General features: G+C 39.7%; 1 protein-coding gene across 1 annotated transcript in view; it reads left to right on the top strand.

Moving 5' to 3' along the window:
* The window catches only part of FBXL13 (F-box and leucine rich repeat protein 13), a 191738-nt gene that overhangs the window by 4028 nt on the left and 167486 nt on the right, over nt 1-20224 (top strand). The window contains 3 exon segments of the mRNA XM_060108846.1: nt 10486-10589; nt 11671-11761; nt 19113-19180. Coding sequence (XP_059964829.1) covers nt 10486-10589; nt 11671-11761; nt 19113-19180 — 263 coding nt within the window.

The following is a 20224-nucleotide window of genomic DNA, read 5'->3' as shown; positions in this document are numbered from 1 at the left end:
AGCTAGGGATGGATGAAATGACAGGCTTGATTTGGCTGTGTAGTCATTTTCTGTTAGCTTGCTGTATCAATTATTCATTTCTGTGTAACACAACTGCAAAACTTCATGGCCTAAAACAACATGACTGATTTAGTTTGCTCAAAAATCTGAAATTCTTGCAAGGTTTTTTAGGGAGAGCTTGGGCCTCTCCATGGGCTGCTTGGACTTCCTCACGGTATGGTGGCTGAGTTCTAAGAGCAGGTGTCCCCATAGAGAACTAGGTAGAAGTTATATCACCATTTATGACCTAGGCTCGGAAGCCAACATAACATTATTTTCACCTAGATTCAAGAGGAGGGAACATATACCCCACTTCTTGATGGGAAGTGTATCAAAGTCACATTGCAAAAAGAGCTCATGGGATGGGATATATTGTTATGGCCATTTAAGGAAATACAATCAGCTATATACCTGGCTTTTTCATTCAAGGGGCATCTGGGATCAAGTTGGATCTCAAAGTATTATCTGAACGAATAAGATGTGGATTACAACACTATCACCCAGTAAGTGGGTCTCAACCCTTCTATAAATATCCCTTCTTCTTTCTTTTCTGTGTTCCCCAGGAGCAGATGTATACTGGACATTAACAAGTTGCCTACACAACATCTACTTCCCTCTTCCTAATATTTCTTACACTCTTATTCCATAAACTACCTCTTCCCCGTATAGCCCATATGCTTCAGGGAAACTGACTATCCCTATCTCTGGGTTGGACCCTGATTGGCTTATGACAACCAGCACATTCAAGTTCCCTGGCCACAACGTTTGTGACTATGACAGGTGGTGGTGAGGATCGTGGGACGGGGCAAGATGTGACCTAAACCAGTTTAGATCAGGTTGCTTGGTTGGAATGCTGGGACAGAGATATAGCATCTCTGGATGTTTGTGGGGAAGCATGTAGCCCTGGGAGCAATTGCCAATTCTCCTGTGTCCACAAGGAAAGATGGTTTTAGGGTGAGTGGATTCTGAGGAAGGTAGAGTCAGGAAATGGAAAGAAATCAGGCCTCTAGTGACATCAGTAAGTCACTGGCTTAAATTCATCCAAAGCATGATCTACCTTTAGAATTTCTAGTGTAGGAGCCAATAAACTCCATGTTTAGTTGAGGCTTATTACTTGAACCCTAAAGTGTGTAAAGCAATACAAGAGGATTATCTATTATTACGAGATTGCCTAGGTTTGATTCTTGGCTTTGCCAATTACTAATTGTGTGACTTTGAGCAAGTTTCTAAATATCTCTGCCTCAGTTTTCTGTGTAGTGAGATTCCAGATGGATGAGAGACAGGCCTTTAGTTTCTAGAGTGGGAGAAAGCAATTGTGAATGGGAAGAACGGGAAAAGAAAATCACAAAATGTGTCCTGAGGCAAATCAGGTTCTGGAAGGAATACATGGGAAAGGTAAGGACCTGGAAATGGAGTCCTTTATAGTATTCACTCTCACATATCCCTTGGAAAGCCTTTGTGGACTTCTAGAGGTTTGCACACCAGCTTAAAATCTGCTGGATTTTATGTTCAATTCAAGTTAGGTTTTCTTTTTTCTTTTAACAACAGATTAGGCTCTGGACACCAGCCAGCCTTTTTTTCTTGGAGGGGATGACAAGAGTGGTCAGCTAAGAAGGGTACATTTGACCATTTCATCAGCAGGCATTTGCCAGGAATCTACCACGTGCTAGTAGAAAACAGCTTCAACCATTTGCAGCTATGACTCTGAAGCTGTCTCTAGCTCACACTTTCTCCTGAGTGTTCTGTGCATTATCCCTTTGGGTGTCCTACAGACACATTGAAGAAGTGAAAAGAAATAGGCGAAGTTAATTTTAACAATAGATTTTCTACAAACCAATCTATTCAGGCTATAATCATTTCAACATGGACTCAATATAAAATCATATTAAGTCTTCAAAATTGAGTGTGTAGTTTACACTTGCAGCACATCTCAATTTGGACTAGCCACATTTGAAGTGCTCAACAGCCACATGAAATTAGTAGCTGCCATATTAGTGCAGGTCTAGAATGCATTAACATATTTAATAAGCCAGAGAAAATTACCTTTGACCCAGATATGATCATTGTGTCTTTGAGAAGGTTGTTGCTTTCACAGGCACCAAGCTTCTGGAACTTCAGGAAGAGTCTGAGTGGCACAGGGAGGGTGGAGAGGCTGTCTAGTCAGGTTGGTCACCTGCAATCAGAGTCACACATGGGACAGTTGTTCTCACATGCACCGAAATAAATTGATACCTATTTTCAAGTCTTCAGGAATCACAGTGATTAGTTTCATATTGTGAAAAATGAACAAAGTGATATGAACATGCTATAGACTGAACGTTTATGTCTCCCCAAAATTCATATGTTAAAACCCAATCTCCAGGGCTTCCCTGGTGGCGCAGCGGTTGAGAGTCCGCCTGCCGATGTAGGGGACACAGGCTCGTGCCCCGGTCCGGGAAGATCCCACATGCCGCGGAGCGGCTGGGCCCGTGACCCATGGCCGCTGAGCCTGCGCGTCCGGAGCCTGTGCTCCGCAATGGGAGAGGCCACAACAGTGAGAGGCCCGTGTACCGAAAAACAAAAACAAAAACAAAAACAAAAACCCAATCTCCAATGTGATGGTATCAGGAGGTGGGGCTTTTGGGAGGTGATTAGGTCATGAGGGTGGAGCCATCATGGATGGGGTTAGAATACTTACAGTGAAGAGTCCAGAGAGCTCCATTGCTCCTTTCATCATGTAAGGGCACTGTCAGAAGATGGCCATCTATGAACCAGGAAGTGGTGCTCACCAGACACAGAATCTTCCTGCACTTTGATCTTGGACTTCCCAGTCTCTAGAACTGTGAGAAATACGTTTCTGTTGTTTATTAGTCCCCCAGTCTATGGTGTTCTGTTATAGGAGTCCAAATGGACTAAGATAGAGAGTAAGTCATGGACTAACTGCTGCCATGGCTTGTCTCAAACCACAAAACCCTTTAAACCCTTAGCTGAGAAAGACTCCAGGGGAGACTTCGCGGGACATAAGTAGAGATTCAACAAGTGGCCCTGCTATCTTTCTGAATTTTACCATCCTTTTGAGATTCTCTCTTTGGTTACTGTTATATCTTGCATCCTTATCTAAATAAAGCCTGTCCCCAAAAATGACATATCGAATGTATAGAAAATCATAGATGGCTAGTATCTTGGTTGGCTTGGACTGCTATAATAAAATACCATAGACTGGGTGGCTTAAATAACAAAAATTTATTTTCTCAGTTCTGGAGGCTGCAAGTCTAAGATCAGGGTGCCAGCATGGCTGAGTTCTGTTGATGGCTCCCTTCCTAGCTTGCAGATGGCTGCCTTCTCACTGTGTCCTCACTTGGCAGAGAAAGAAAGAGAGCAAGCTGTCTGGTGTCTCTTTATATGAGGGCGCTAATCCCATCGTGAGGATCCTCCCCTCAGGACCTCATCTAAACCTAATTATCTCCCAAAGGCCCTATCTCCAAATACCATCACACTGGGGAATAGAGTTTCAAAATATGAATTTTAAAAAATAAATTTATTTAGTTATTTTTGGCTGCATTTGGTCTTCATTGCTGCATGCGGGCTTTCTCTAGTTGCAGCGAGCGGTGGCTACTCTTTGTTGCAGGGTGTGGGCTTCTCATTGCGGTGGCTTCTCTTGTTGTGGAACATGGGCTCTAGGTGTGCGGGCTTCAGTAGTTGTGACTCATAGGCTAAGTAGTTGTGGCTCACGGGCTCTAGAGCGCAGGCTCAGTAGTAGTGGCGCACGGGCTCAGTTGCTCCGTGGCATGTGGGATCTTCCCGGACCAGGGCTTGAACCCGTGTCCCCTGCATTGGCAGGTGGATTCTTAACCACTGCGCCACCAAGAAAGCCCCTCAATATATGAATTTTGCAGGGACACGGTTCAGTCTATAGCAGCTAGTAAATGTAAGAAAACTAATTTAACTGTACTGAAAAAAACGAAATGTAGATGAAAGTGAATTATTTTCATCAAATCAACAAATATAAAAATGTTTTAATTCTCAGTGTTGGCAAGGTGAATGGGACACTCCCACTGGCTATCAATGAAAGTATAAACTGATAATATCTTTTTAGAAAAGCAATTTTGAGAAATGTATGAAGATCTTCAAAATATACATTTTGATTCTATATTCTATTTCTAAGGAAATAGAGGTGAAGATATGTACATTTCATCATTAGTAGTGATAATATGTATATCATATAATTTTTAATAATGGAAAAAGTTAAAAACACCTAAATGCCCAACCATTTATAAATTCTAAACTTTTATGGTATAATTTTATGCAATAGGTTATCAACCAACCTCAATACGTGATGTTTTGAAGAATTTTTGGTGGCATGGAAAAATGTTCGCAATGTAGTAACTAGCCAGGACTAAAAGAAGGTATATATAGGTACTTCCCTGGTGGCAGAGTGGTTAAGAATCCTCCTGCCAAAGCAGGGGACACGGGTTCGAGCCCTCGTCCAGGAAGATCCTACATGCTGTGGAGCAACTAAGCCCGTGCGCCACAACTACTGAGCCTGTGCTCTAGAGCCCACGAGCCACAACTACTGAGCCTGCATGCTGCAACTACTGAAGCTGGCATGCCTAGAGCCCATGCTCTGCAACAAAGAGAAGCCACAGCAATGAGAAGCCCATGCACTGCGATGAAGAGTAGCCCCCGCTCACCACAACTAGAGAAAGCCCGCACGCAGCAGCAAAGACCCAACGCAGCCAAAAATAAAATAAATAAATGTATTTAAAAAAAAACTATATGTAGTATGATCCTAATTTTAATTTTGTAAAAATATATGTATTGAGGAAAGACTGAAATTAAAATTTTTATTAGAGGCTATTTCTAGTTGTCAGGATGATGGTTGCTTTTTATTTCTTTGTATTTTTTTTTCAACTTTCCAAATTACATAGAACATATACTATATTTATAATCAGAAAAAGTTCATATATTTAAACAAAATAATAAAAACAGGCTTATGTGTAGGGAAAAGTGCCTCCTTTTTTGCTTTCCCATACTATTATCAAGTGAAATTTATTGATGGAGAATTAGAAAAAAAACATACAAAGAAAGCATAAGAAGCATAAAAACACTCATTGCTGGCAAGTGCTGGTTTCTCATCCTAGGAAACCAGCTGGCTGGCCAGTTTGCAGGCCTGTGTCTGGTCTCCCTGGGATGAGAGCCCTTTTCCTCTGGCTGCTGTGCCAGCTGAGATCTCCTGGACACCCTCTTTCCTAGATGGGTCAGCCTCTTTTCCTGCTTACGATGGCACTTTCATAAAATCTTCTCACTCTGCTTTCAGGTATGCCTGTGTGTGAGTAATTGCATACTGATAGATTTCCAAAGTTTTTTTTTTTTTGCTTTTTTAGCAGAATCCCAGGGTTCTAAGGACTCCTATGGGGGATGCTCTAGAGGTTAAGAAAGTATCTAGATTATATTTGGCGATTCTCATGAGTTTGGGAGTTTTTTTAAGATTTTTTTTTTCTGATTTAAAAAACAAAATTTGAAATCACTGTGATCAATCACAGGAAATAATCTCTTCCTTCATGGTTCATGTCCTCCATGTTGCAGCAAGTGAGTAGACCTCATAGACCATCAGCACCTAGCACAGTGTCATGCAACCTAGGTGTATTATTTATACAACAGATATAAACATAGAGACCTTTTTTTAGACCTTGGAGTCAAGTATTGTTTTAAACTTTAATTTTAGATTTGAAAAAAAAAAGTGAACTAAATGATCAAAGACTTGGGAATTTGGGCAATAAAATATTTACTTTCTATATATTATTCTAAGATTTGGCAAAAGTATATTTCAGAAATTCAAAGTTTTTAAAAAAACTATCTACATGTAGACACTGAGAGCCTGCGCCTCGATACAATTGTGGGGAAACTGAATATTGCCTTCTAATTCTTCACTCTCACTATATTCATTGTTTCTCTCTCTGAGAACTCTGAAATACTCATCCCACCACTGTTGGAATCGCCTTCCTTGGAGATATTCCTTCCAAAAGACATTTGTATTTTAAAAGCTATCACTAAGCTAGGAGTCCATACAATGAAGCCCTATTGGTAGAATATCAAACAGTAGGTTATCAGAAGTATTTAGAAATCTGTTTCTCTCTCAATTTTCTACATACTAGGCAGAAGGCAGCACACTGTCTAAAAACAAGGCCTGCCCCAAGGGACCAAAGATGGGCAAGATATTAAGGGTATAATGTCTACAAAACTCTTTAGTCCCTACATATAAAGGTAGCATCTGCGAGTGAGAAAGTGTTAGCTCAGGTTTCGGTTTAACAACTAGGAAAGATTAAAGGAGTTTGCAAAACTAGATCTGCCCAGCAGAGGGCATATTTAAGTTACAAACCATGATCTTTATGCAAAGTTTTCTATTTTTAGAAATTAATAAATAAATACATGTTTAAAAAAATTCTTATGCAGTTTTTATGCTTTGTGTTTCTTTCATGATTAAGTTTCCAATCTGTATTTTAAAAAAACGTATTTATTTCTAAATCACATAGACTCTACTATCAGAAGTTTTTTTTAGAGACTAATAGCTGCAAATACTTGCCAGAGATGCAAGAATCAGGAATTACTAAATATATGAGCAAGAGACCACAAGCTTATGTAGATGAGAAGGAACTGGTCACACTAACTCATTTTGCTGGACCCTGGGACTAGAAGGTTGTGGCTTCCCCTGAGGGCAGTTATGTTTGCTGTGTTCCCTTAGCCCAGCCAGCCAGTTCATAGATGCAGTTCCAGAGGCAAACCCATGGTACACTTAAACAACCCAAAGGCATATGACAACCCAAAGGCTTATTACTTCTAGGGATTACATGGCTGGTGACCACCTCCCTGCTGGGCCAGGCACAATCCCACAGGTATTAGGATCCTGCTTTTATTGTCTTGCTCTCACCTCATAGAGACCTCGTCTCCTCTCCTGTCCAGTCTGCCTTAAAACCCCCTCAAGTTCTGGCCTTGGGGGTATCTTCCTGTCCCTGGGGTCCCTCCTTAATGGCTAAATCCAGTTGATCCCTTTCGATAATCGTCAATATGTTTTTAGTTATAGAGTTTCTAAAATAAAAATTTGGCACCCTCTATTTAAATGTTGACAAGACACAGAACCCCCTTTATTTACAAATTTTTAACTTACTAACTTCCATAGAAAAAAATTAAGACACTCCTAGAACTACAGCATGCCAACACCGTCTCTACTACAGATGGGGATGGTGAGCATTTCTGAGATGTCACTTTGGACTTGTTTTGGGGGTTGGAGGGTAGGGAGGTTGAAGGGACTTTGGACAATGTTTAGAAACGTAAGCCTCTTCCTAAGTAAAGGGGTTTCTGTAACTATGTGGTGCTGACATTGCAATTTTAAAAGCAATCTCGGGCTTCCCTGGTGGCGTAGTGGTTGAACGTCCGCCTGCCAATGCAGGGGACACGGGTTCGTGCCCCGGTCCGGGAAGATCCCACATGCGGCGGAGCGGCTGGGCCCGTGAGCCATCGCCGCTGAGCCTGCGCGTCCAGAGCCTGTGCTCCACAACGGGAGAGGCCACAGCAGTGAGAGGCCCGCGTACCGCAAAAAAAAAAAAAAAAAAAAAAAAAAAAAAAATGATGATGGCTTGCTATCATTATTATCTATTGAGTACTTATTTGTGCTAGAAAACAATTCAAAGTACTTTACGTATATTAATTCATTTAATTATCATGATAGCCCTATGACATATATACCTTTATTATCCCATGTATGGTTAAGGAAACAGAAGCACAAGAGAAGTAGCTTGTCAGAGGTTACGTACCAGAAAATTACAGATCCAGGAGTTAAACCCAGAGGACTCCATTCACTGCACTGTCTTGCTTCTTGTAAGACGGGTAGTACTGAAAAGGAGTAGAAACAACCGTCTTGGATAAACCCTTCTTTGTCCTCAGTACCCAGACATTTTCCAGAATATTTGAGAAATATTCTGGACTGAGATCAGGGAGGCAGAGACAAAGACCCTGGAGGACTGCACAATTGTTTTGTGAATTTACAAGACTGAGAAAGCCAAGGAAGTCATGGTCTTTCTTTTGTCCTTGACCATGTAAGTTTTTACTAAGAAGGCTAGCAATAATAAAGCCCTACTCACTGTTTTTGAGAGTCAAACATTCCTTTTGCGGGCATGTTTGCATATTTTGTCTCTCCTTATAAAGACCAAGCTAATGGTTTTATAGCAGAAAAAAAAATCTATTGATTCACGAACTATGCTTTCCTATTTGCATGGAGCTATGCACTGTTCACACATTAAGATGTGAAACCTCAGGATATTTTATTTTGCCCAGTGGGAAACTATGAACAGTGAGATTTCTTATGCAAAAAGTGAACATTTGAACTATGCTAGTTCCATATGACTTTATTAGCATTCCATAGACTTATCCTTTCAACTTGATTTGATTTCTGCGGGATGACTTTTCAGGAAAAGTAGTTTTCTGATCTGTGGAGCTTGGAAATATAAAGAAATAAGCAACTTCTCATACTCATTTAACAGATCCCAATTTTCTCAATAATTTACTTTAAAGCTGAATTCCAGTAAGGCTTCAGCGTGATAGGAATCAACTGGGGAGCCAATCAAAATGCAGGTTCCTAGACCTCATCCTCTGAGACCAATTTACTCCCCAGGTTATTCTGCTGCAGATGTCCTCTGGGTACCAGACTAGGATGAAGGGGAGGATGTGGAGAAACTCAGTACTCTAGTGATGGAGGCACAGAAGGGCTAGAAAGCAGATGGGCTTTTCATCAGGGCTATTTAGGGAGCTGTCTGAAGTCTAGCCTCCAGGGAATAGACAACTTCAGCCCCTAGGTAATAGAAGACTATTCAAATCCAGCTTGACAACTTTGGTGAGAACACTGATCTCCTGTATCACTATATTCTTTAGGTTTGGGGGAGAAGGAAATTAGTCTGCAGATGGCTGAGTGCTCACTGTAAGCAGCTGGGGTGGGGCTACATCGCAGGCAGAGCTGGGAAGGGAGAGACATCGAGGTCTTACCCTTTGGCAATAGCCCTAGGGGCTAGGTTCCCAGCCCGCAGGCTGCACACTAAGGTGGGTGGGGGGGACATGGAGCTACTGCAAATGGGAAAATGTGTTGTGCAGGTTCAGTCAGGAGAATTATCCTCTTATGTGGAGGAACACTATGAGAACTGCTGAGAGTCTAAAACCCAGGACCCCCAGGCCTGAATCTGTTGACACTTGGCTCATGGAGGTAGGTGGGAAGAACTCTGCATGACTCAGAGGTGGAATTATTTTGTTCCTGAGAGAGAGGAGTAGGAAAAAAGCCAACAAGAGGAGGCCCTATGTGGAGGGAGGGCCAAAGAGAGTGCCTCACCCACTATACACACATACACATCCCCACACCTGTACCAGGAGACCCACCAGTGAACCAAAGAGGCAAAGAGAAATGTCTAAGCACTCCAGGTGGCTTCTGTGGGATGTGTGCTGTAAATCTTTTTCTCTATCTCAAATGGAGAGGTATTCAATATATGACTCACCAATACACTTCTAAAATTTATTTTATTTTATTTACTTATTTTTGGCTGCATTGGGTCTTCGTTGCTGTGTGTGGAACATATATATATATGGAGGGTCCTTTCCCTCCACCCATTAAAATCACTGATTCAATTTCCATTATATATATATAATGGAAAACAACTCAGCCATAAGAAAAGAATGAAATAATGCCATTTGCAGCAACATGATGGACCTAGAGATTATCATACTAAGTGAAGTAAGCCAGAAAGAGAAAGACAAATACCATATGATATCACTTATATGTGGAATCTAAAATATGATACAAATGAACTTATTTACAAAACAGAAACAGACTCACAGACACAGAAAACAAACTTATGGTTACCAAAGGGAAAAGGAGGAAGGGGAAAAGATAAATTAGGAGTTTGGGATTAGCAGATACAAACTACTATATATAAAAAGATAAACCACAAGGTCCTAATGTATAGCACAGGGAATTATATTCAATATCCTATAATAAACCATAATGAAAAAGAATATATCTATATCTATATCTGAATCACTTTTCTGTACAACAGAAACTAACACAACATTGTAAATCAACTATACTTCGATAAAAAAGGAGTTCCTCATATTTAAAAATGGTAAAATCATTTTAAAAATTGATCTAAGGTAATCACAACTATTTCTTCAATTGGACTGTAAAGTACTCCTCACATAATGCAAAACACTGTGCAACAACTCACCATTTACAATGGAAGTTTTTTTAGGAGTAAAGGTAAACTGCATGTTGCTCTGGTTATTTGGTAACATTGAATAAATACAGAGGGGTATCTATAAAGCACGTTTAGTTTAAAAACTGTCACATTATTGGACCTTGTCTGACAGAAAGTCTCTTGCTTAGTAAGAACATGCAAATCCAGAAACACTGATTGCATTTCATTTTCCCAGGCTCTGTTCTGTGGTCTACTTGTTACATGTCCTGAGGATCCCCTGAGGTATTTAGAGGAAATGATCACTGCTGTAATGGAAAATGGTCTTGAAAGTCTTCTCTGGTAAGTATTGTTTTGATTTATGGTAGGGAGATATTTTATTTTGAAGGTAAAACACTCATTGTATACTATCAAAAAAAGGTCTTGCTAATAAATGTTTCCAATCTTAAGATTGTCAAAGAATCCCTCCATAGGCTTTTATATATATATATAATCATCATGATTGGTTTTTTTAATTAGTTTTTGCTTTATAACAAAGTGAATCAGTCATACATATACATCTGTTCCCACATCCCTTCCCTCTTGCGTCTCCCTCCCTCCCACCCTCCCTATCCCACCCCTCCAGGAGGTCACAAAGCACCGAGCTGATCTCCCTGTGCTCTGCGGCTGCTTCCCACTGTCTATCTACCTTACGTTTGGTAGTGTATATATGTCCATGCCTCTCTTTCGCTTTGTCACAGCTTACCCTTCCCCCTCCCCATATCCTCAAGTCCATTCTCAAGTAGGTCTGTGTCTTTATTCCTGTTTTACCCCTAGGTTCTTCATGACCATCATGATTGTTTATTGAGCTAGGACATTGTTACCCCAAGTAGTTTTCAGTCTATTATTATTTTTTTATATATAAATTTATTTATTTATTTATTTTTGGCTGTGTTGGGTCTTCGTTGCTGCGCGCGGGCTTTCTGTAGTTGCGGGCTTAGCTGCTCCACGGCATGTGTGATCTTCCTGGACCAGGGATCTAACCCGTGACCCCTGCATTGGCAGGCGGATTCTTAACCACTGTGCCACCAGGGAAGTCCCCCTCCACAGGCTTTTAAGTCCCCCAAACCTCAATAGGAACAATTTCTCCACTCGTTCTTAAGTTAGAAACATAGCACACTCTCATCAACAACGTGTGCTCATAGGGCAGTTTATTTCAAGTTGAGGATGAGGACAGGGAGGTTATGCCTTCTTGGGGAGCACAGCAGGATCCTGAGGGGGAGTAGTTTGAAAAAGCCCTCCAGGTGATTCTGACATGCCTCTCCCAAGGGGAAGTGTTTTTCCTTCCCTTCCCTTCCCCTCCACCCATTAAAATCACTAATTATGGAACTAATTACCATGAAATGAAATTAATTTTTGACTGCATTTTATGATTTTATTAAAGGGATATGTGCATTGATCCATCAATGAAACCCAAAATTCGGAGTCTATTGGAAACTTACGTGCAACACCTTTTTGGACTGGATGATCAGCTGGTAAGTGTTATTAACCAAACACTCTACACTATACATCTTAAGTTTGGATGGAAGCTCTCAAAAAGATTTTAGATTTCACCAGAGGTGTGAGGTCACACTGTTTTTGAAATTGGGGCCACTCAGAAACATGAAAGAACATCACATACACACATACAAACATCCCACCCCACTCCCCTACACACATATGCACAAAGCCACACTCATAGAAACCTCCCCAAATTTCCAAGAAGCATTTGGACGGGCAGTTATTCTTTCTCTTTCTGACAAAACCTCTCTACTAAACCTCCCCCTTTCTCCTTCTCCTCCTCTCTTGTATCTTTATAATGACAAAAATAGCATTATGGAAAGCTTTAAAGGAGGATATTTTCTTTCCGTTCTAATCTACTTCCTCTGTATTCCACGCCCCCTCCATTCTCTCTTCTATCTGCCTGGGAATTATGCTCACAAAGATATGGCCGAAACATTAATGAGACCTAACTTAAAAACCAGACCAAGTTAATGAAAGGAACAACCAGCTCTAACAGCTGGTTTTGATCCTGTAAAGAGGGGAAGGAAGTAATTCAGAATATGGAGGCTTTCAGAACAAAGACTGTGCACCTGAGAGAAGCTAAAATAGCAAAAGGCATGTGCGGAGAGAAAGGGCAACACGAATTAGATGTGTGTGGGACCATGCGTCATACCTCTAGATCCCAGGCTGGTGTCTCAGTGAGCACAGGCAGGGCTAGTTGCTGGTGACATCAGGCACTGCAAAGTAGAATCAAAGCCAAGGTCACGGTGGGTGCTGAGAGCCAGGAACAATCTGAAGTATCATTTAGAAGGATGGGTGGAGAGTAACACCAGATCCTAATCAGTGATCTACGACAGAGAGACAGAAATAGAGGAATGGGATATTTCTGCCAAGCCTGGGATGATTCAGAGGCACCAATACACTGGGAAGAACCCATATGTTTGATCATAGTTGATCTGTATCATGGTGTGTGGGTGTCTTAACGACTTTATCAACCACAGAATTTTGATCCACTATGGAGTGCAGATATCTGCAAACTGTGTTCTTGGAGGTGTTTGGGGGCAACCTCAGGAGCTGGGGAGAGAAGCCCCAGGGCATGGGATTCTTGGTCCTCCCCTCCTCACCCCTTATCCTCTAGAATAGTACTGCACTGAGTATAATGTCACATGAAAAACGCTTGAAAACCATTGCTATAAGATACTAAAATTATTAAAAACCACCGATCTAGAGGGGTAAATATTGTCAATATTTTGAAAATGACCTTATAAAACACAATCAGATCGTGTCCAATGTCTAGCTAGAAGCCTATAGAGAATCTTTAAAAGTTTGCACAGAATTCTAAGAGACATTGTAGCTAATTCAGATCTAAAGTTTTATTTGAAAAGGAATCCATAGAGATATTTCATGACATTAAAAGCACAAAATATTGGAAGCTGATCCAGATTTAGAAAGGAGTATGACAATTCACCAAGGCATAGACAGGCTGCCCACTTCATAAGTTAGAAAAAACAGAAACTAGGGCTTCCCTGGTGGCGCAGTGGTTGAGAATCTGCCTGCCAATGCAGGGGACACGGGTTCGAGCCCTGGTCTGGGAAGATCCCACATGCTGTGGAGCAACTGGGCCCGTGAGCCACAATTACTGAGCCTGCGCATCTGGAGCCTGTGCTCCGCAACAAGAGAGGCCGCGATAGTGAGAGGCCCGCGCACCGCGATGAAGAGTGCCCCCTGCTTGCCACAACTAGAGGAAGCCCTCGCACAGAAGCGAAGACCCAACACAGCCATAAATAAATAAATTAATTAAAAAAAAAAAAAACAGAAACTAGATATGACTTTGCAAACTGTAAATCTCTAGGTGCTTAGGATTGCTTAGAGGGCTCAACCTAGGCTGGATAGATAATTCATTTCTCTTTCACCCTCAGAGAAAAATGAAGGGTTTTTTTTTTTCCCACAAAGACATAAAACACTTTAATCCTCAATGTTTCTAATATTTTAAATTACAGTATACTAAATAAACATTAGCTTTGCTCCCCCCCCCCCATTTTTCTTTCCTATAGTTATAACTGCCAGTCAGAGAGTTTTTAATGGTTTGATAAAATATTTTACAGATCACAAACAACTGTAATTTTCCCCATGGATTATTAAGATTGCTTCGCATGGTTTCAGCGTGCAGTCATTTTTATGGGCTCACGCTATGAAGTCCTCCACAGCAAGGACATGTCTATTTATAAATATGTATTTGTTTCTATTTGTGCAAACAGAGAAGATTGAATACAAGAAACTGTAAGCCAAACAGTTACAAAAAAAACAAAAAGAGAGAAACTGCTCTCATGACAGTAGACAGAAAGACAGCTTAACTGTGCATTCCAATATTAAAGAATCAACCATTGTAAGGAGGAAACTAAATTCCTAGACTTGATTCTCATTTCTTAGGAAATGAAATCTCCAGATGGGCCTACTAATTACAAGAAGAAAAGGCATCTGTAACATTAAAAACATCTTTTGATTACAGAAGAATTTAAATATGACTCAGAAGTAGAGAGAATGTATAATGAGCCCCCTTCATTCAGCTTAAACAATAATCAACATTTTGCCCATCTTGTTAATTATTTTCCCCTTCCCCTTTTTGCTGGAGTATTAGAAAGTAAATCCCAGGAATTGTATTACTTTACCAGTAAATACTTCAGTGTGCATCTTTAACAACAAATGGTGTTTTTAGAGAGCATAGCACAGGGCAATTGTCTATGAAATATAATGAAATGTGCAATAATTCCTGAATATCATCTAGTGATGATTACATTCAGATATATATAGACTCCATATTCAGTCCATATTTGGGTTTTCCAAATTGCCTCAAAAATGCCTTTTCACATATGGCTCTGTTAAGTTGAAATCCATACAGGGTCCGCATATTACACTTGGTTGTTATGTATCTAATGTCTCTTGTCATCTGCAATAGTTCCCCTTTCTTTTTTTTTCCCACGCCACTTATTTATTGAAGAAAACAGATCATCTGTCATGTAAAATGTCCCACATGCTCATTTCCTCTAGAATCCTTTCATTTGTTCTGTTTCTTGTATTTCCTGCAAGTTTGCAGTTAGATCTACAAACTCGATATTCAGGCTCTTTTTTCCTTCTTTTTCTCTGATGACAAGAATAAGGCAGAGGAGATGTTGGGTTCCTTCTAATGCATCGCAGCATGGTCTGCCTGACATTAACTAAGTGCTTATTAGTAACATCCATATGATGGTTTTGAAATAACAATACCACAAGACCACTAACCAAAGAACTATGGAAAGCAGTTTAAGAAAATTATGCAATTCTTTTTGCTTTTAAGATATATCTATCTTACCCAGTATTTTCATTAAAATAATACTTTTTTGTGTGTTGATGGTCATCTTTTTTTTCTTTGATATAATTATGCTTTTTCAATTACTTGTAACATTACATGACAGCAAAAATCAAAACAATAAATGAGGAGTTCGCAGAGAAGTATTGCTCCCTTTCCTGCCTCTTTATCTACTCTATTCCATCCTTTTCTCTAGGTAACCAATTTTAGTACCGTTTAGTTTATCTCTCCATTGTTTTTTTTTGAAAAAATATGAGCAAATACATGTATTCCCCTCCCCCTTGACTTCCTACACAGAAGTAGCAGACTACATATAGCCTTCTGCTTCTTGCTTTTCTCCCTCAGTATGTCCTAGAGATCACTCCCTTATAGGACTTTTAAAATGATGCTATCAGAGAGAGCACTGAGTAACAAAACTCTAAAATCTAAATGAAAGATGTAGACTTAAAAAGTCTTACTGATATAACAACCAAAGCTTAACTATGAAAAGGGAACTGAACTTTATGAACCCAGGGGCTGGGGTTTTAATAATTTGGGAGAAGCAGACAGATCTTGTGCCCTAAACAAGATAACCACATCCTATATCCTTGCTGGTTTGCAAAAGTAGTCTTTTGAGATTGGGTAGATTACTGTTTCCTGAGGAGGAATCAAAATAAGTGTTACTGTAATCTGGAAGGAATAAAAATAATGAAGTATAGAAATAGTGAAGATACAAACTAGATTCATGTTGTTTACTTTAGGATAAGTTTAAATATAAAATAAGTAATAATAGCTAATGATATAGCATTTATGTGTGTGTGTCTGCTGTGTATGGCATTTGAGAGTTCTAAGGAACATCTTTGTAAGTTTTTCATTTAGTTTAAGTTGTTTCAGGGACTTTACCCAATGAAATTTGCAATAAACATTTACATGTTTAAGAAAAATTGATTTTTCCAAGTTGTACTGAATTAACTATGTGTTTATTAAACAGAGCTCTAAAATACAAATAGCAGTGAGTGTTCCCCTCCATGCACAAAAACTCCTTGAGCATTAAATGGTCTGTCAATAATTTGTAGAAGGTCAAAAAATAAGAAAACCACTCAGCATGAAAAATCCAATGCTTATGTCAGGCCATGGTACTGTATGTTAGACTGTGATCACTTCTGCATTAAAGACATGGTTTCTTTTTACTATTGTTGTTATTACTATTAGCTTTTATAGCCTATGAAAAATAAACAATTCAGAGTTGGGAGGGATTTAAATTAATGCATTCAACACATATTTACAAACTCTTAGTCTGTTCAGGATGCTATAATGAAAATATCATAGACTGGGTGGTTACAAACAAGAGAAATTTATTTCTCACAGTTCTGGAGGCTGGAAAGTCCAAGATCAAGGTGCTGGCAGATTTGATGTCTTGAGAGCCTGCTTCCTAGTTCATAAACTGCCATCTTCTTGCTATACTCTTACATGGCAGAAGGGGAGACGGAACTCTCTGGGGTCTCTTTTGGTTTATTTATTTATTTTATTTTTGGCTGCGTTGGGTCTTTGTTGCTGCATGTGGGCTTTCTCTAGTTGCAGCGGGCAGGGGCTACTCTTCATTGCGGTGCGTGGGCTTCTCATTTCTGTGGCTTCTCTTGTTGCGGAACATGGGTTCTAGGCACGTGGGCTTCAGTAGTTGTGGCGCGTGGGCTCAGTAGCTGTGGTGCACAGGCTCTAGAGCGCAGGCTCAGTAGCAGTGGCACATGAGCTTAATTGCTCCACGGCATGTGGGATCTTCCCAGACCAGGGCTCGAACCCACGTCCCCTGAATTGGCAGGCAGATTCTTAACCACTGAGCCACCAGGGAAGCCCATCTGGGGTCTCTTTTTTAAAGGCACTAATCTCATTCATGAGAGCTCCACCCTCATGACCTAATCACCTCCAAAAGGTCCCACCTCCAAATACCATCACACTGGGGATTAGGTTTCAGCAGATGAATTTTGGGGAACACAAACATTCAATCTATAGCAAACTGCATACTATTTTGCTAGCATTATTCTAGAATGATACTATATGCGATATTAATAAAGCTCACAAATGAAATAAAGGCATGGTGCTTTAAAATATGGTAAGATATGTTAAGACAATTAATATATAATTTCTTATTTCAAGGATTAACTGAGCAAAAAGAGGAATTGCCCACCAGAAGAAAAATTATGTTATAATATGCCAGAAACCAAAAATTATAATCTGAAGTTAATGATTAACTTATACTATACTAGGTATATCAAGTATTATAGAAGTAAAACCTTTTTTCTATAGGTATTATTTAAATACATCCATTTTCTCATATATAATAAAATGAGTATCTTACAAAGTTAAAAATTAATGGGGGGATTTCCCTGGTGGCACAGTGGTTAAGAATCCACCTGCCAATACAGGGGACACGGGTTTGATCCCTGGTCCAGGAAGATCCCACATGCTGTTGAGCAACTAAGCCCATGTACCACAACTATTGAGCCTGTGCTCTAGAGCCCGCGAGCCACAACTACTGAGTTCACGCACCTAGAGCCTGTGCTCCGCAACAAGAGAAGCCACCGCAATGAGAAGCCCACACACTGCAACGAAGAGTAGCTCCCGCTCTCCGCAACTAGAGAAAATGCTCAGCGATGAAGACCATCACAGCCAAAAAAAAAAAAAAGAAAAGAAAAGTAATGGGACCAATTACTACTGACATTAAAGAGCCATAAATTCGGTATCTGTTTGTAAGTTCGCATTAATGATTTGTAAATGGTGTTTCATTATCTTTTCATTTATTACAAAATTTCCCCAGGTCTCACCATCCTGGGATAGTAACAGTGTTGATAGTAGTATCCCAAATTTCACTGCTTCTAGCCCCTATCTTCATAACCCAGGAGGTTGGTTTCTCCTTAAAATTCCAACCAATTGCTTCTGGGAATCTCAAAGCTGTCCTGTGTGAATTCAAGAAATCCAAGTGTCTCTGTCCCAAACCTGTGAAGCCATCTGAAGGTGGAGGCTTAGTGCTGCTGCTGTTGCCTTCCTAAGAGCTTTGATGTCCAATTGAGGTGGAGTAAAGATACCTATATTATGTTAACCTACTGTTAATATAATACTGTCTTTACTCTTTAAAGAATGTACAGAAAGTACAGACGATTTCAGCAATCCTCAGTGAGCCATTCCCACATTAATGTGTGCTATTGTGAATAACTGCAGGTGATATCTGCATCTCTTTCAGCATATTCCACAGTTTAGACTTTTAATTTATATAGTTTTCCTATTCCTGCTTGGCAAGTGAGGCATTCTTGTATTTTTTTTTAACAGAGAATCTCATTTTCTACTCTTTTTTGTGGGGGGGGGGCTCATCCCCTAATTTTATTTATTTATTTTTATTTTTATTTAAAAATTTTTATTGGAGTATAGTTGATTTACAATGTTGTGTTAGTTTCAGGTGTACAGCAAAGTGGATTAGTTATACATATACATATATCCGCTCTTTTAAAGATTCTTTTCCCATATAGGCCATTACAGAGTATTGAGTAGAGTTCTCTGTACTGTACAGTAGGTCCTTATTAGTTATCTATTTTATATATAGTCGTGTGTATATGTCCATCCCAATCTCCCAATTTATCCCTCCCTCATTTTCTACCCTTGAGAAGGCAAAATCATTCAGCTTAATAGTGACCAGCCAACCCACAACTATCAATATTTCCTATCAATATACTTGATAATAATAATGCCATAGTACTTACCTGAAAATGCTTTAAAGTAAGTGCAATATAATGGGAAATTTTTAAGCTGTGATTTTAACTTTAAAAAAATGGGTAATAGGCATACACAATAAAATTCCAGAATATATACATGGCATGTAGTTCTTCTAGTCTGTTCCTGTCTCCCTACTGCCTTATTCTACTTCCCAAATGCAACCATCGCTCTCATTCTCTTGTACATCTTCCAGAGGTAGCCTGTGCATTCCATTGATTTCTAATGCTTGTTATTTCATTCTTTCTTTATTTTAGGTGACTCCAGAATTTATGATAAAAGCATGTACTTTTTATACTGGACGTTTACTGAAGACCCACTTTTAGTAAGAACATGATTTTTATACACTATTTCTTCCTCTTTGTGTTCTTATTCTTGACATTCTCCATGTGAAGAACATCACTTTTGGCCAGTTGTGCTGATTTTACCTGTTTAATCTTTTTTAAAATTAATTAATTAATGTGTTTATTTTTGGCTGCATTGGGTCTTCGTTGCTGCCGGTGGGCTTTCTCTAGTTGCAGCGAGCGGGGGCTACTCTTCGTTGCGGTGCACGTGCTTCTCATTGTGGTGGCTTCTCTTGTTGTGGAGCACGGGCTCTAGGGTGCGTGGGCTCAGTAGTTGTGGCGCATGGGCTTAGTTGCTCCACGGCATGTAGGATCTTCCTGGACCAGGGCTCGAACCCGTGTCCCCCTGCATTGGCAGGCGGATTCTTAACCACTGTGCCACCACGGAAGTCCCTACCTATTTAATCTTGTTTCCACAATTTTGTATTATATATTTCTTTTATATTTAATTGGTTTTTACTTAAAAGATGTTCTTTACTTCTTTGAGGTGTCACTTTTTTTTTTTTAATAGAACTTCAAAATTGAAAGTATAGGTCCACAATCCGCTTATCTGAAGCCCTTGGAGACAACATGTTTTGGAATCTAGATTCCCTTTCTAAGAAAAATTTTTAGAAAGGAAATCTCTGCACATACTGTGTACTGTATAACATGTTCAGTGGTGTCTGGGATGGCACGTTGGAACCAAACATATCTGAACATATTAGTATTTCAACAGTAAAACATATACGCATATTCTTACTAAGTAAAATGAAGAAAGACTATGAACAGCTATGTGTCAGATTCAGAGAGGTTTTGTTGCAAAATTAGTTTAGGTCAGGTCTAGCTTTGCCCTTAAATAGGTTATGAAAAAAAGAAAAACTTTTGGATTTCAGAGCTTTCTGGGCTTTAGAAATGTAGACAAGGGAAGTGCAAGCTTAAAGGAAATGCAAGGACTGGCTGTAAATAAAACAATAAAAATAACAATTTCTTTCATGCTGTGGTTTTTGAGGAGGTAAAGGAAGCCCAGTGTATTTTTTCTCTCTCTC

This window comes from Mesoplodon densirostris, chromosome 9, assembly GCF_025265405.1.
Source record: "Mesoplodon densirostris isolate mMesDen1 chromosome 9, mMesDen1 primary haplotype, whole genome shotgun sequence".
Taxonomy (NCBI): domain Eukaryota; kingdom Metazoa; phylum Chordata; class Mammalia; order Artiodactyla; family Ziphiidae; genus Mesoplodon; species Mesoplodon densirostris.
The sequence above is the reverse complement of the archived record's forward strand: the minus strand, read 5'-3'. Positions and strand labels throughout refer to the sequence as shown.